This window comes from Nicotiana tomentosiformis, chromosome 2 (assembly GCF_000390325.3).
Source record: "Nicotiana tomentosiformis chromosome 2, ASM39032v3, whole genome shotgun sequence".
Lineage (NCBI taxonomy): Eukaryota > Viridiplantae > Streptophyta > Magnoliopsida > Solanales > Solanaceae > Nicotiana > Nicotiana tomentosiformis.
Genome location: NC_090813.1, coordinates 162,609,033 through 162,622,845, shown reverse-complemented (window position 1 = coordinate 162,622,845; position 13,813 = coordinate 162,609,033). Strand labels below are relative to the sequence as shown.

The following is a 13,813-nucleotide window of genomic DNA, read 5'->3' as shown; positions in this document are numbered from 1 at the left end:
ACATCCACATGAAGGAGGAGGGGTAAGTATCTCATACTCATTCCATAGTTCCCTAAGCTTCAAAAAATACACACACATATGATATGCCCTAAGTAAGTGCATCAATTTTCTTGTGCAAATAACAAGCTCTGGAGGCATTTACTTTATCAAACCTCTCCTTGAGGTCTTCCCACATCTTATGTGCATCAGAAGCATAAATCACAATACTAATAAGACTTTGAGACACAATGTTCATTATCCAAGCTAAGACAATGGCATTACATATGTCCCAGAGTTCATGTAGACTAGGATCATACATTTCTTTTCTACATGTTCCTAAAACAAAGCCTAGTTTGTTTTTGCCATGCAAAATAATCTTCATCGACCGACTCCAAATCGAATAATTTTCAGAACCTTGAAGTTGAATTGAAATGAGAACAGAACCTTATGTATCTGAAGGATGAATATAGAGAGGATGATTGTGATGTACCAGATCTGGATGTTGAGTGTTCAACATCTGAGTTGCAGTCGGAACCTGAGGAGCTGAGGAAGTAGAGATTCCTTCGTCATTCACCATTGCAATTGATTGATTCGCACTACACTAATTGAGTAGATTTGAGTCACAACTCACAAAAAATCTTCTGAATTTGTGGAGGAATTGCACCAGAAATTGACGCCAATAAAATAAGCCCTAATTGTAAGAAATTTGCCAAAACTAGCTGAAAAACAGAGTAAACCTCAACGAGTGAGATGAACTTAGTAAGATTTCTCTTCCGATGTTGCTGAGCTAATTGATCTCGCCTGGATGCACTGATACCATGTTGAATAGATCAGCCATGGCTGAAGAGAGAAAGTCGGTGGAGAGGAAACTCCATTTTCTGTGTATTAGAGAAAATGTCAACAACTGTATATTGGAAATCTACTGTACAAGTATAACTACTTCACTATTTATAACAACCAATCAACTAACTAACTATATGAACTAACACTACTAATTACACTGTATTAATTTAACTACTGGACCCACATCTATTCTTTCTACAGTATCATTTAGATTTTAAGTGAAATATTATTTAAAATTTAAATGAATATTAGAAAAATGCTTTGGAAGTATATTTTTAGTAAAATTTTAAATTTTAAATTTCCATCTAAATATTTTCAACATTGACAAATTTTTAAAACTGAAATTCATATAAAAAATACAAAGTGTCTATGAACTGAGCTTAAAAATAAACTGTTTTAAACTTCAATTCAAATATTATCTAGATGCCTAATCAGTTAAATGTATAAATACAAAAACTTTTATTGTTTAGAGCCCGTTTATCCATGGAGATTTTTTCACTTTTTTCGATTTTTTTTTTACTTTTTTTCGAAATCAGTGTTTGGCCATAAAATTTTCAATTTTCACTTGAAAATAAATTTTGAAATTTTTCAAAAATTTGAAAAACTCCAAAAAGCTGTTTTTCAAAATTTTCACTCAGATCACTCACAAAAATTTAAAAACAACCCAAAACTATATTCATGTCTTAACGCAACAATTTTCAAATACCATATTCACTTGAATTTTTCTCTTTTCCATATTTTTGGAATTTTACAATTCTTATATTCAAACGCCCACTTAAACTTCATCTTTTGGGGTCATTTGGTAAGGTGTATAAGAATAATGCAGAATAAGGTAAATTAGTAATGCATGGATTCGTAATGCATGAGTTAGTAATGCAAACATTAGTTATGCAGATATTATTTCTTATCTATTGTTTGGTGTGGTGTATTAAAAATTATAATGCATCGCATAATTTTTAAGAAAAATAGTTGTTTACAAAAATGCCCTCCATATTCTCTAATTTTAAGGGATTTTAAGGACAATTTTATCTTTAACCATACTAATGCATGCATTAATAACCTTGGTATTACTAATGTCATAATTTTCTATGCATTACTTATTTACTTATACATAGGATAATACCAAGTATGATGTATAACTAATACAAGCATTAGTTATACACATGTTAAAAAATATACCAAACAAGGTATTAGTAATGCACAGAGCTAATACTTGCATTATTTTTTCTAATACCTCGTACCAAACGACCCCTTAGTTACATAGGTAAAAATATCTTTCGTAATATACATTGACATCTTGATTTATTATCAAATCATAGTAAATTAAGAGGATGTGATTAATAAAAAATTATGCCCATAAGGGGGCATATTCATGCTGTCTAAGTGAGGTTTTAGTGGGACCTATTTCTGTTTGGAAAAGGCATTACTACGTAAGACATGATGTGTACCAATATCTTCATATCAAAAGCTCTACTGCTTTTTCACTTTTTAAAGTTGACTCAATTAATTTATAAAGCAGGCTATATTTTTAAGGAAAACATAATAAAATAAAATATATATTTTCAAAATGTGGCAATTGATAAATTCTTTTCAATATAGTTGGATCTTAACATACAAAATGTGTTAAGAATTTTGAAACAACGTTATAACAATATCTATGCGGCATGTTAACATTTTTCAGTGATAAAACAAATGACTTTATTGAAGTATTTCAATTATATTTATAAAATATAGTTTTCAAAATTCACTCAATTTGACTTTTGAGCATAACAGAAAAGACAGACATCTTATACCAGCGGCTAGTAAGGTTTTGTCTTCTGCTTAATTACTCTTTCAAAAAATTTTAAAACATGTTCTTTTATTCTGTGTCTCTATTTAGTGCTCTCAACTTTAAAGAAAAAGGTCTAAACCTTCGATTAAGTTAAAATTACTTCTTGTTAGCTACTAGGCAATCAACCTAATAGTATATTTGCTAAAAAAAAAAAAAAAAAGGTTAACCTACTTCTTGATTAACAATATTTAGACTATATTGAAATTCAAATGGCATGTCAAAAGATCGTATAAGCATATGCAATATTAACAAGAAACCTACTGAAACTAGTAAAAAGTTTCTGACCCAATAATGTAAAAGAAACCTTGTATCATTGCCGCATGGAAGTCACTTTATATATACATTTCCTTCTTCTTTTTCAATAATACTAAATAGTCACATTCTGTGAACCCTACTACTACTACTCCTACGGCGACCAAAATATCTGAGGGGAAAAATATTTGGCCACGTTGAACCAACAATACAATATATCTGTTGGTCATCAGAAGTACTCAAACGGCGCCGTTTGTTTCTTGACACTGCTATGATGTGACGACATCGTCTTCTCTGTCCTAGTTCCCGGTGCTGACGGTGGCGTCACTGATCGTATAAGCGCAAAATTCAAACCCTTGAAAAACGGGTGGATCTTGACGTCGGCCGCCCCACGCTTCGACCCGAGTCTCCTATTCGGATCTTTGTTCAACAGCCCAGATATCAAGTCCCGCGCGTGAGCTTCACTCGTTGTAGCAGGCGCGTTGGTTGGGAAAGTCAATGGTTTCTTCACAATGCTCCGCAGCGTAGCTTCGTTGGATGTACCAGCAAATGGCGTCCTCCCGTAGATCATTTCGTAAATGAAGATACCCAGGGCCCACCAGTCCACGGCATTTCCATGAGACCTACCGGATGCCACCTCAGGTGCCACATACTCGTGGGTCCCAACAAACGAACATGACCGGGCAGTGACCGGTTCAGCCACAAACAACCGGTTGGTTGAGAACGATTGTACCTTTTTTGACCGGAACAGCCGGTTGGATATGCAGAAAAATGGCGGAGGTGAAGTTGACGACTCGTATGCAAAGTCAGGTGATTCAACGGCTGCGATTGAGTCTGAGCAAAGGGATAAATCGAAGTCCGTGAGCATAATGTGACCGTCCGATCTAACCAACACATTTTCTGGCTTCAAATCCCTGTAAATTATCCCTAACATATGGAGATACTCGAGTGCTACCAAAACCTCGGCTGCGTAAAACCTAGCGAAAAAGAAAGATAATAAAATAAAAATTAATCCCCATTTTATAGGAAAGTTAACTGAAATTTCAACTTGGGAAAAAAGTCAGAAAACACATTTTTAGAATACAGAGAAATAAGTCACTGATTGCTTATTTGATAAGATAAGGGAAAAGACCCTGATTTAGTAAGTTCCCGTTGGAGAGTTGAGAAATGACCAAACAAGAAAAACCCTAAACGGGAAATTTCTCATTAATGGAAATTTGCGGCTAATTTTCCGAAAAATAAAAGAATGTGTGAAAATATTTTTATGTGGTCTCTCAAATGCAGAATGAAACAAACAGAACAAGATTTGGATAAAGAAATCATCACCAAGTAGAAAAGTGCTTTTTGACGTAAAGAAACAAGGCAAAAAAACAGAGTATCAAGTTGTGGAGAAAACAACAATCTAATGGGCATGTATATATTCAGTTCTCGATTTAGCCATCCAGTAAAATGAAACAAATAGCCCAATGTATATAAAAACAAATATACATATAAAAGTTAGAGAGAGAGTAAGAAGTACCTAGAAGTGTTGAGAGAGAAGCGTTTATGGGGTTGTTTATGTCTAAGGGAATGCAAATCACCACCAGAACAGTACTCCATAACAACACACGAAAAATGAGAAGCTTCAAACTCAGCATAAAGCGTAGGCAAAAAAGGATGGTCCAACATTTTAATAATTTTCCTCTCAGTTTCAGCTCTTTGAACCTTCTTCTTCAAAGCCAAAACCTCATTATCCACAACCTTCATGGCGTAGAGCCGCTCCTTCGCCGCCTCATCCGCAGCGTTACGGAGGCGGCAGAGGTACACTCTGCCGATATCTCCGCTGCCGATCTGCCGGACGAGACTAAAATCCCTAAAACACAACCCCTTTCCGACTGAACGTATCGCCTGAAAACAAGAATCCGACGACCGGTGAGGCTTCAACGTCGGATTCTGCTCCGGCGAGCTCGGCGGAAGCTCGAAGGATAACCGACTAAAACTTGTGCTGTGGCTATGATCACTGCTCGTACTCATCGAAATTTTACTAAAATTCGACCCCACGAAAGAAAAATTATTATTCGACTCGTTTGCGTAACCAAATGTATCAGACATATCGTACATAAGAATTTTAGAAACAGGGAAACATAGTTGTTGATTTTCAACAAAATGGAGAAAAACCAATCTATTGGAACTTTCGGTAATAGGCTTTGAGAATCAGATGCTGAAAAATGTGTGGATTTTTGTGAAATGAACAGCGGAAAAAAAAGAAGAAAAGATAAGAGGAATCAAAGACTTGTTTGTTGTTGTTACTAGAGGTGAAAATTGAAACAAGTCAAATATTTCACGTTGAAGAAAGATAGATCCTAATACAACTATATAAAGAAAAAAATTGAGAGAGAACCTTATTAAACAAAAAATTCCGTACACAGAGAGAAAGTGAGAAGAAAAATAGCTATGGTTATAGCTCTGATTTGTTTTTTCTGTACTTTGTGCTATGGTTTTTATGGCTGTAGGGAGGTTTTGTAGAGAAGGGGGATGGTGGTTGTGACTATTTACGCTGCAACAGTACGGACAACGGGCGAGTTTTTACTTTTTTACAAGGGTCGAGGGTGGGGTAAATTAACTTTTTTGACTATGGGGGTGGACACGTGAGTTACTGCATGGCACGTGCGATGAGGTTTGAATGACGTAATTGTCTTGGCACGTGTGCAAAGGTGGTCTGTGAGAATTGGCACGTGCCGAATGGGATTGAGTTGCTTATATGCACTTGAACTTCAGACAGAATGTACAGTACGCGTGGTATTGGACTTAGGATTTTGAAAGCTGCATTTTTGCCCTTTTAATTGACCCAATGACCATTTGTTGCTTGTCAACTTCTTTAATTTATTTATTTGAGTATTTTCTCCTTTAAACTTGACTACACAGATGCGTTAATTTTTTTGAAAGTTTTTGTTCGCTTTGTTTGGACGGTTGTTACGTGCAGTTTCATAATATATCGTATTGTATTATATTGTATTGTTTGATAAATATAATATTTGAATAAATTGTATCGTTTGGCATCGTTTCGTACAAAAAATATGAAGAATAAACTTGCAACATTATTAAAAAAAAAATGATACAAAATAGAATTATTATATAAAAAAAGTAGGATAAAGGATAAAATATGATTATTTAATAATAAAGAAGGGAAAAATGAGAGAAAAAAATAAGGTAACGATACCACCACACCAAATCCGTTACATAAAGTGGTACTTTTCATTGTTACGTAACGACGAATTAAACGATACGATACAATAAAATTTAAGTAACAATCAAAATAAATATTATATTTAAAATAACAATACGTAATAACCATCCAAACAAGCTATACTTTTCAACTTTGTTTTTTTGTTTAATGTATGTGATAACCGCGATATCCTAATCAATTTAATTGCAGATATCAACTTATATTTCATTGATATAGTGTTGAATAACTTTGAGCACCATGACTCACATAGTCACGTACTCCCTCCGGTCGGTTCATAATATTTAATTTTTTTGAATTTAAGAAGGAATTAATTTTTATTTTAAAAATTATCTCTGGAGTAAAGAGTCTAGGAATATTTTATTATATTTTTAATGAACAAATTAAGGTTAATATAATCAATTTTATTGTTAGTTAATACTAAAAAGTATATTCCTTACTATGTGTGAAAATAACAAAAAAAATCAATTAAAGTAATATTTTTTGCTCACAGTATTATGCATTGTTGCCCGTTTTTGTTCATTTAGTATTTTCTAGATCTTAATTTATGTGACGCATTTTTTTTAGTCAGTTAAAAAATAATGACACCTTAAAACTATTTATTTTTAATATCCTCGTTTATCCCTCGTTCGGACGCGTTTGATATAAATATTCATTCTCTTTTATAATTAAGGAGAAAAAGATTTAAAAAATGTAAAAATTCTCACCACCACTCATTTAAAGGATAATTCTGCTATTTTACACATTTGGATTGCATGTCAAAAATCTCTTTTAATTCTTTAAATTTTGTGTCCAGTAAACATTCACATAAAATAAGATAGAGATAATAGTAATTTTTTGAAGTGTGATTTGAATGGAATTTGTAAAGTTTGGCGACGCCCAATCAAGATATAAGAAATTTTCCATTAAAGAAAGCCGTGAGTACCTCAATTTTAACATATACATATGCCAACTTAGTAGTGTTCAATAATGATTTACAAAAGTAAAAATCTTACCAATGCTTACAGTTACAGGATTGGAGAAAATCAGAAAGCACACATGTGATATTGGTAGGAGTTTAACCGGCAATCTTTTGGTTATGAACTCACATTAGTTCAACATAATCATTACTTGTAACCTTAATAATATGCTAATCACAGATACATCATATGCAATGATTAACATAATTTAGGTATAGTTTAGGGTGCAATCTTTATTCTTGTACGGAAAAAGAAATCCCTAATTCGAAACAAGATAAATATTTTAGGGTGATGACAAGTTAAAAAGTTTATGATGATTACATTTTTATTTTTTATTACAGGAAAAAAATATGTTTGTCAAAATACTTTTATATGTGCTAAATTTTCCCTAATATATACTTGCGAGTGAGACAAAAGAACAATATTGTTTCTTATTTGTCATAATAATTTCAAGCATATTGAATAAAAACAAAGTCTACTTCTAACATCAAAGCTTATGTGCAATTTGGTAAATAAAAGTTGTTCCAAAGTCTTCAGATTTTCTTCTTTAGTCGAAACTAAGAAGAGAAGCAAAAGGAAAATTCATTGCCAGAGGATGTCCAAGAGTTAATTTAATGGATGATCACTCGATTTTTATTTTGTTATACTAAAATTATTAAGTATTTCGTAAAAAATCACTCAACTTTACTTAAGTATCATTAAAGTCACTAAATTTATTTTATAACCAAAAAATTATTCAAGCTTTGCCTAAGTATTACAAAGAGTCATTAGGAGGAAACAAAATAGACATTTTATATAATACTTAAGCAAGGTTGAATGATTCTTTGGTTATAAAATATCTTGTTTACTGACTTTCTATGATACTTAGGCAAAAATTAAGTAATTCTTTTATGCAAGAAAATAGTTTAGTGACTTATGTAATTGTTAGACAAAGTTGTATTATTCTTTTGTTACAAAAATAATTTAATAACTCAGGTCCAATAAAGTAAAAGTTAATTAACCAGCCGTAAAATTACACCGGATACCAAGCTAGTTCGAGAGAACTCATCCAAAATTTGAGATAATGGTTCGAATGAGTGATTATTATACGAGAGAGTAAACAATTAGCAACTCTGGCCAAAGCAGCAATTTTCATCAATTCAAGATAGTATATATTATAACCTATGACTGTATTTAATATTTATGCCTTAAATTTAATCTATTTTCCCCAACAGTACCTTATGGTCTATGCATGAGATTCTGGATAAAGAACAGTGACTTCATATAAATGATATGTGGCTCATAAATTATTGTATAGCACTTTTCGGTTATTATATCATACGTTTCATGCTTTTGTTGGCAATCAAGCAGAACTTTTTGCTCTGTTGGCCCCTTTAATTTCTTTCATGTCCCACAATATGACTCCAACCAGAGTAACCAATCATTGAAACAAAAACAAAATATTAATTTCAGGTAATGATTTTTTAATGAAATATTTTATGTGATACAATAAATTGTAGGTGTTAAAATTATGATTCTTTTAAGAAAAAATCGTGTCAATTAGTTCATAAGGTGATAACGATAGTAAAAAGGTAATGGAAAAGTTCATTTAGTTCCTATCTAAAAGAATGATTATATATTAAACCATATATTATACAAATTGGTGTAAACACTTCCTTTAATTTGCAAATTGCACTGCAATTCAGCCAATTGATACTTCGGCTGTGAAACTTACAAAAATAAACATTATCACTTTAAAATTTTAATCTTGTTTATCCATAATATTGTGCAAGGAACACTAAATAAATTTTCTCATCTAATTGATCAATGTTCTTTGACCTAAATGCCCTTTCAACCACAATATGGGTTTTTCCGGAGATATTTGTTAGATTACTGTCAGAGAAGCATAATGAAATCTTATCATCACCTCCGACTGCTTACCCTAAAATCGAATAACAATTGAATTTATACGCGATTTTAATGATACGTGATATAACTTGATACAAATTGAAAGAACAGATTAATGTTGAAATTAACGATAAGAAAATAAATGCAAACCACACAAATTAAACAGCCTTAGCCTTGAAGGTTGGTTGCCCTCGTTCAAGAAGTGCCTCAATCGATGTCGGAATAGAATGACAAGATAATAAGAACTAGAGATAACACTGTATTGCTTTTGGATGCGTTTCTTGATGATCTTACAATTGATCAGACCACTTTATATAGTAGGGGAATCCTACTCTTGATACAATTCTATAAAAGGCAAAAAATCTCATAATTTGCTAATTAATCGACCTCTCCTTGATACGTGCCGAGATTTCCGCCGTACTATCCAACCTATTGCGGATATTTTGGCCTTCCGTTATTTGGCCCGATAAAGTTTTCTCGATCTTGTTCGGTCTCAGAGTCACGAGCTCGATGATTTAACTTCGCGCCTTGGTTCGATATAATCTGGGGTCAAGCTTCAACCTGTCACGTTTCAGTCCCGACTTGTCATACAATAGACGAGCCCGATTTCGACCGTATATCGATAGTCCCCTCATTTTTCGGATAGAAGACGACAAGAAATGATATGAACTTTCGAACCTTGATTCGATAAATTATGATGTAAGCGACAAAAGGTAACTGAAATGTCCCGTCAGTCCAGTCTCCAAGGCATTAAATGTGTGTCAGTTGTTGGTCATTTCGGGTATTGAACCATCGTTTGTAAATTATAACTACTTCATCCTTCCATCCATTAGAACTTTTACATTTAAACTTTGCTCTTGTGCTTTTAAGAAAATTTCATCATCTTCATCCTCTGGTTTTCTGGCTTACGTTTAAAACTTCTTCCCTTCTAGTTTTCTGAAAACTTTCATAAGCTATCCGCCAATTACGCCCTCTCTTTCATCAGTACCATCTCTTCACCCTTATTCAGAAGCAATGGCAAAGACTTCAAAATATGTTCCTCAAAAGGAAACTGCCTCTTTCTCGAGTCCGTCCGAAGAAGAAAATGTTCCATCTACTGTTGTCGAGGAAAAGACACCAGAGCCCCCCTTAACTATGTTTGTTCCTGCGGGGTGCCCAACCGGTGCTGACTTCAAAGTTGAAAAAAACCTCTTCCGTACCGGGTCGTTGCGAGCCGGTCTCGATAAATATATGCTCCATCACTGACAATATCCTCCCCAAAGTCAAGGAAGATTGTAATTGGGCTGGTAAACACGTGGTGGTGCCTATGCCCGAGGAGTCAATCACTACCCACGTGGAGGAGTTTTTAAGTGTTTACACTTATCCATTCACATTGGGCCCTCTAGACCCGGCCATTATCGCCTTCTGTAAGAGGTACGAGGTGACCCTCGGTCAAATCTATCCCTCCTTCTGGAGGATAGTGATTCTCTTCCGCTTCTTTGTAAGCAAAATCGACAAGTTCCCCTTCACCATCGACCATCTCATGCGTCTGTACAATCCCCAACTCTACCGAGAGAGATTGATAAAGCTTGCCCGTCAGGCCACTAAGGCCCTATTCTCGAGCATAGATGAAGACCGAGACCGAGGCTGGTTGGACCGGTTCGTTCGAGTGAAGACCTCGGATCTAATCCCGGCTGAGGAAATGCCATTTCCCGAGAAATGGAACATGAAACGTAAGTATAACTTCACCTTTAAGATTTTGTTTATTGCTTTTCCCTTTACTCTCATCTAATCGATGTTTTGTGGTGCAGCTGTTGCTCAGATGCCGGATACAGTTCCCCGACTCAAGGAGTGGGTCGAGGGCATTGCATCACATAAGCCCTATTCCGAGCGCGCGTGGCGTGAACTTTCAAAGGGCCGGTGGGAGGCCCGTTCTCACGGTAAGATTCTTTCGTAGAACTGACATCACTTGGGTTTCTTTCCGAGCTTGCTCATCTCATTTTCTTTGTAGGCCTTGGGAAGGATGTTGCAATGAGACCCCCCATCCAGAGATGAAATCGTCCTCCCCCAATCACCTACTCCGAAGCAGGATAAAGATAAGAAAAGGAGAAAAGCTCCGAGTTCCTCGGGGCCTAAAAAGAAGAAATCGAGGGGGTGTCTAGTACGCAAATCCAAAGAGACTACCAGCACCCGAGAACTCCCATCGGATTCGCTCCACCGGTTGAGGGATGAGTCCGAAGAAGAAGAAGAAGAAGAAGAAGAAGAAGAAGAAGAAGACTCTGAATTGATGACTCGCGTGAGGAGCGGTACTGCCTCAAACCAGGGAGGCCGGTGGAGAGGCAGTGACCGAGGCCTCCGAACTAGGGAGGGTCGAGCATGTTTTGCCCTAAGCTAAGGAGGTCGATGTAGAGATCGTGGCTGGCGCTCCTCAGGCAGAAGACAATGTACCGAAGGACGCTCTCGGAGTGATAGATCTTTCTAGGTCGCCTTCATTCACTGATTCTATGATAAATGAGGCTCAAACGCTGAAAGGACGCCCAAATGAGGGTCCTCAAGGGGTGGACGATTCCTTCAACAACTTCTTCGACGGTATGGATTCCACCGCCTCGGAAGATTTCACCGGGTTAGGTGACTTACCGATACCAAAGAAGATTCCACCTTCGGGAACCAGCAGATCTTCTTCAAGTCCGAGATTGGTTGACCAGTTCCCAACCCCGAGTACAAATCCTGATCGGAAGCGGTTAATCGTTATTTCCATACCGGAGGATACGCGGGTTCTCTCCACCCCCGTGGGGGTTGACATCTATCTCCGATGCCTGGTGACCGAAGAGGATCAGGCCAAAATGGACGAGGTGGAGCCCCCTGCCTTTTCAACGAGGTTCAATAGGCATTGAATCGGGTAACTTCGAAAGCTTTCCTATTACGTACTTAGATTAAATTGCGAATAATCATAACATTCTTATTTGTGTTTGTAGGTCTCGGTGCTCCATCATAAAACTTTCCTCCGATAACGGGAGGAATTAAACCAACATGAGACCAAGGCTCGGGAGCTCACCGAGAAGAGGTATTCTTACAAGCTCCTCAGTGAGAAGCTCCAAGCCTACTCAAAAGCGGCTCGAAAGGAACATGCTGATTTGGTCGAGCAGGTAAGACGAGTATTCAAACTTAGTGATGATGATTTTAGACACATTGGCTAATGACCCGAACCCACAGGTTCAAAAGAGACTTTACCAGATCGAGCAGCTCCAGGTGGAGGTAGACATGGTGAAGGCTGAGGCCGAAGAATGGAAGAAAAATATGGACCGCCTGGCCTCGGAAAAGGAGACCGCCTGAGAACAACAGGCTTCGACTGAGGTCCAACTTCGGGACATAAAAGAAAAGGCCTTGGTACAGGCCAAGAAGATCGAGGAGCTTCAGTCTCAACTGAGTTCGGCGGTCTTCGTCCAAGAAAATCTGGCCAAGGAACTCGAGATGGCCAAATCGTAGGTTGCTGCGGTTAAGGCCGAGGCTGATGAGCGGGTGGACCAGCATAAGGCCGATGCTGAGGCGGCTCAGGTCCAAGCGAGAAACTTGGTGGAGCACATGAAGTGGAAATTCCGAAGGGAGGCCCTCGAGGGAGTTCAAGCTCAGGGCTTCGACTTGCTGGCTGAGATCGAGAATGCCAAGATATCTGAGGCCAAGGCCAGGAAGATGGCTTATCCCGAGGAGGAGGATTCCAAGGGATCTGAAGACTCGTACGAGCCCGAAGGCAGTGAAGGCTCCGAAGGCGATGATGCGGCTCCCGATGAAGATTAGGCCACTTAGGATCTTTTTAAACGTTTTGTCTTTGCCGTTTTGGCCATTGTAAATTTCTGTATCGGAGCCATTTAACCCTTGTAAAAGGAATTTTGGGTAAATATATATAAGGCTTTCTTTCCCTTTGTTTTATCATTTGTGTTCACAAAGATAGAAATGCCTTAGCATGAAGTAACTTAGGTTATGTTCGAAGGTTCAAACAAACCTCGCCTTTACATTTTCTGTTTTAAGGCATCTTGGGGGTTCAGTGTTACCAGAAACATTTTCCCAAAGTAAGTAATTCGAATTATAGTTCGGTGTTACCGGTTATGACAAAATTTCATTTCAAAGGCCTAGTTTTTGTTACGGGTCTCGCACGTCATCGAGCCATGATAATATGGCCGTAGTCTTTTAGTTTGGGAGTTGCCTAGTGGACTTGCTTTCCTGAGTTATCCGGGCTTGCCCAAGATAACAGTGCCCGAGCGGAGGTGGCCATGGCCTTTAAAATTTGGGGGTTTCCTAATAGGTCTTATGCCCCCGAGGTCTAGTAGCTTGGGCCGTCCGAGTTTGTTTTCGGACGGCAGTCCCCAAGTGAGAGAGTGATCATTCGAACTCCGATTATAAGCGGCCCTTGGGCTCGTTACCTTTAAGGGATAGAAAGTAGGAAATTCTTTAAGGAATGTAAGGAAGAAATTTTAAAATATAAGATGATTGCAAGGAAGAGACTTCTCTTTATTCTTGTGCGTAATAAGAATGTATGTGTATATGCTTTGTGTCAGGGTTCGAGCAGTCTACGTGGGCACGATTCGTTTAACCGTTTGGCCCTTACATTGAATCTTATCGATCGAAACCCTTCAATCCCGAAATCTCTTTCCATGTTAAAGTTTATATCAGAGGGTAATGCCCCAGTGTTTGAGGTTGATCGAAGTGAGGCCTCGAATATTGTTTTGATCGCTGTTACCAGTTCGTTGTCGGCCTTCAATTCTAAGTTAGCACGATTTACTTGTTGCCTCGTTAAAAACCTTGCCGAAAAACCTATTTGGGACAAAACTGGTTTAAGGGAAAAAAAGTGCAACGCGTGCTTTC

General features: G+C 37.0%; 1 protein-coding gene across 1 annotated transcript; it reads right to left on the bottom strand.

The window, feature by feature from the left end:
* Positions 1 to 2,947: 2,947 nt before the first annotated feature.
* LOC104113142 (protein kinase PINOID) lies at positions 2,948 to 5,372 on the bottom strand. Its single transcript, XM_009623243.4, has 2 exons — positions 4,425 to 5,372; positions 2,948 to 3,882 (listed from the first exon to the last, which is right to left on the bottom strand). The coding sequence occupies exons 1-2, from the start codon at positions 5,003 to 5,005 to the stop codon at positions 3,135 to 3,137; spliced, it is 1,329 nt and encodes a 442-aa protein (XP_009621538.1). The 5' UTR covers positions 5,006 to 5,372; the 3' UTR covers positions 2,948 to 3,134.
* Positions 5,373 to 13,813: the final 8,441 nt, after the last annotated feature.

Coding starts and splice junctions, on each gene's coding strand:
- LOC104113142 (XM_009623243.4), bottom strand. CDS start 5,005: ATGTACGATATGTCTGATACATTTGGTTACGCAAACGAGTCGAATAAT. Junction 3,883..4,424: donor TTCTCTCTCAACACTTCTAG/GTACTTCTTACT, acceptor CTTTTTCGCTAG/GTTTTACGCAGCCGAGGTTT.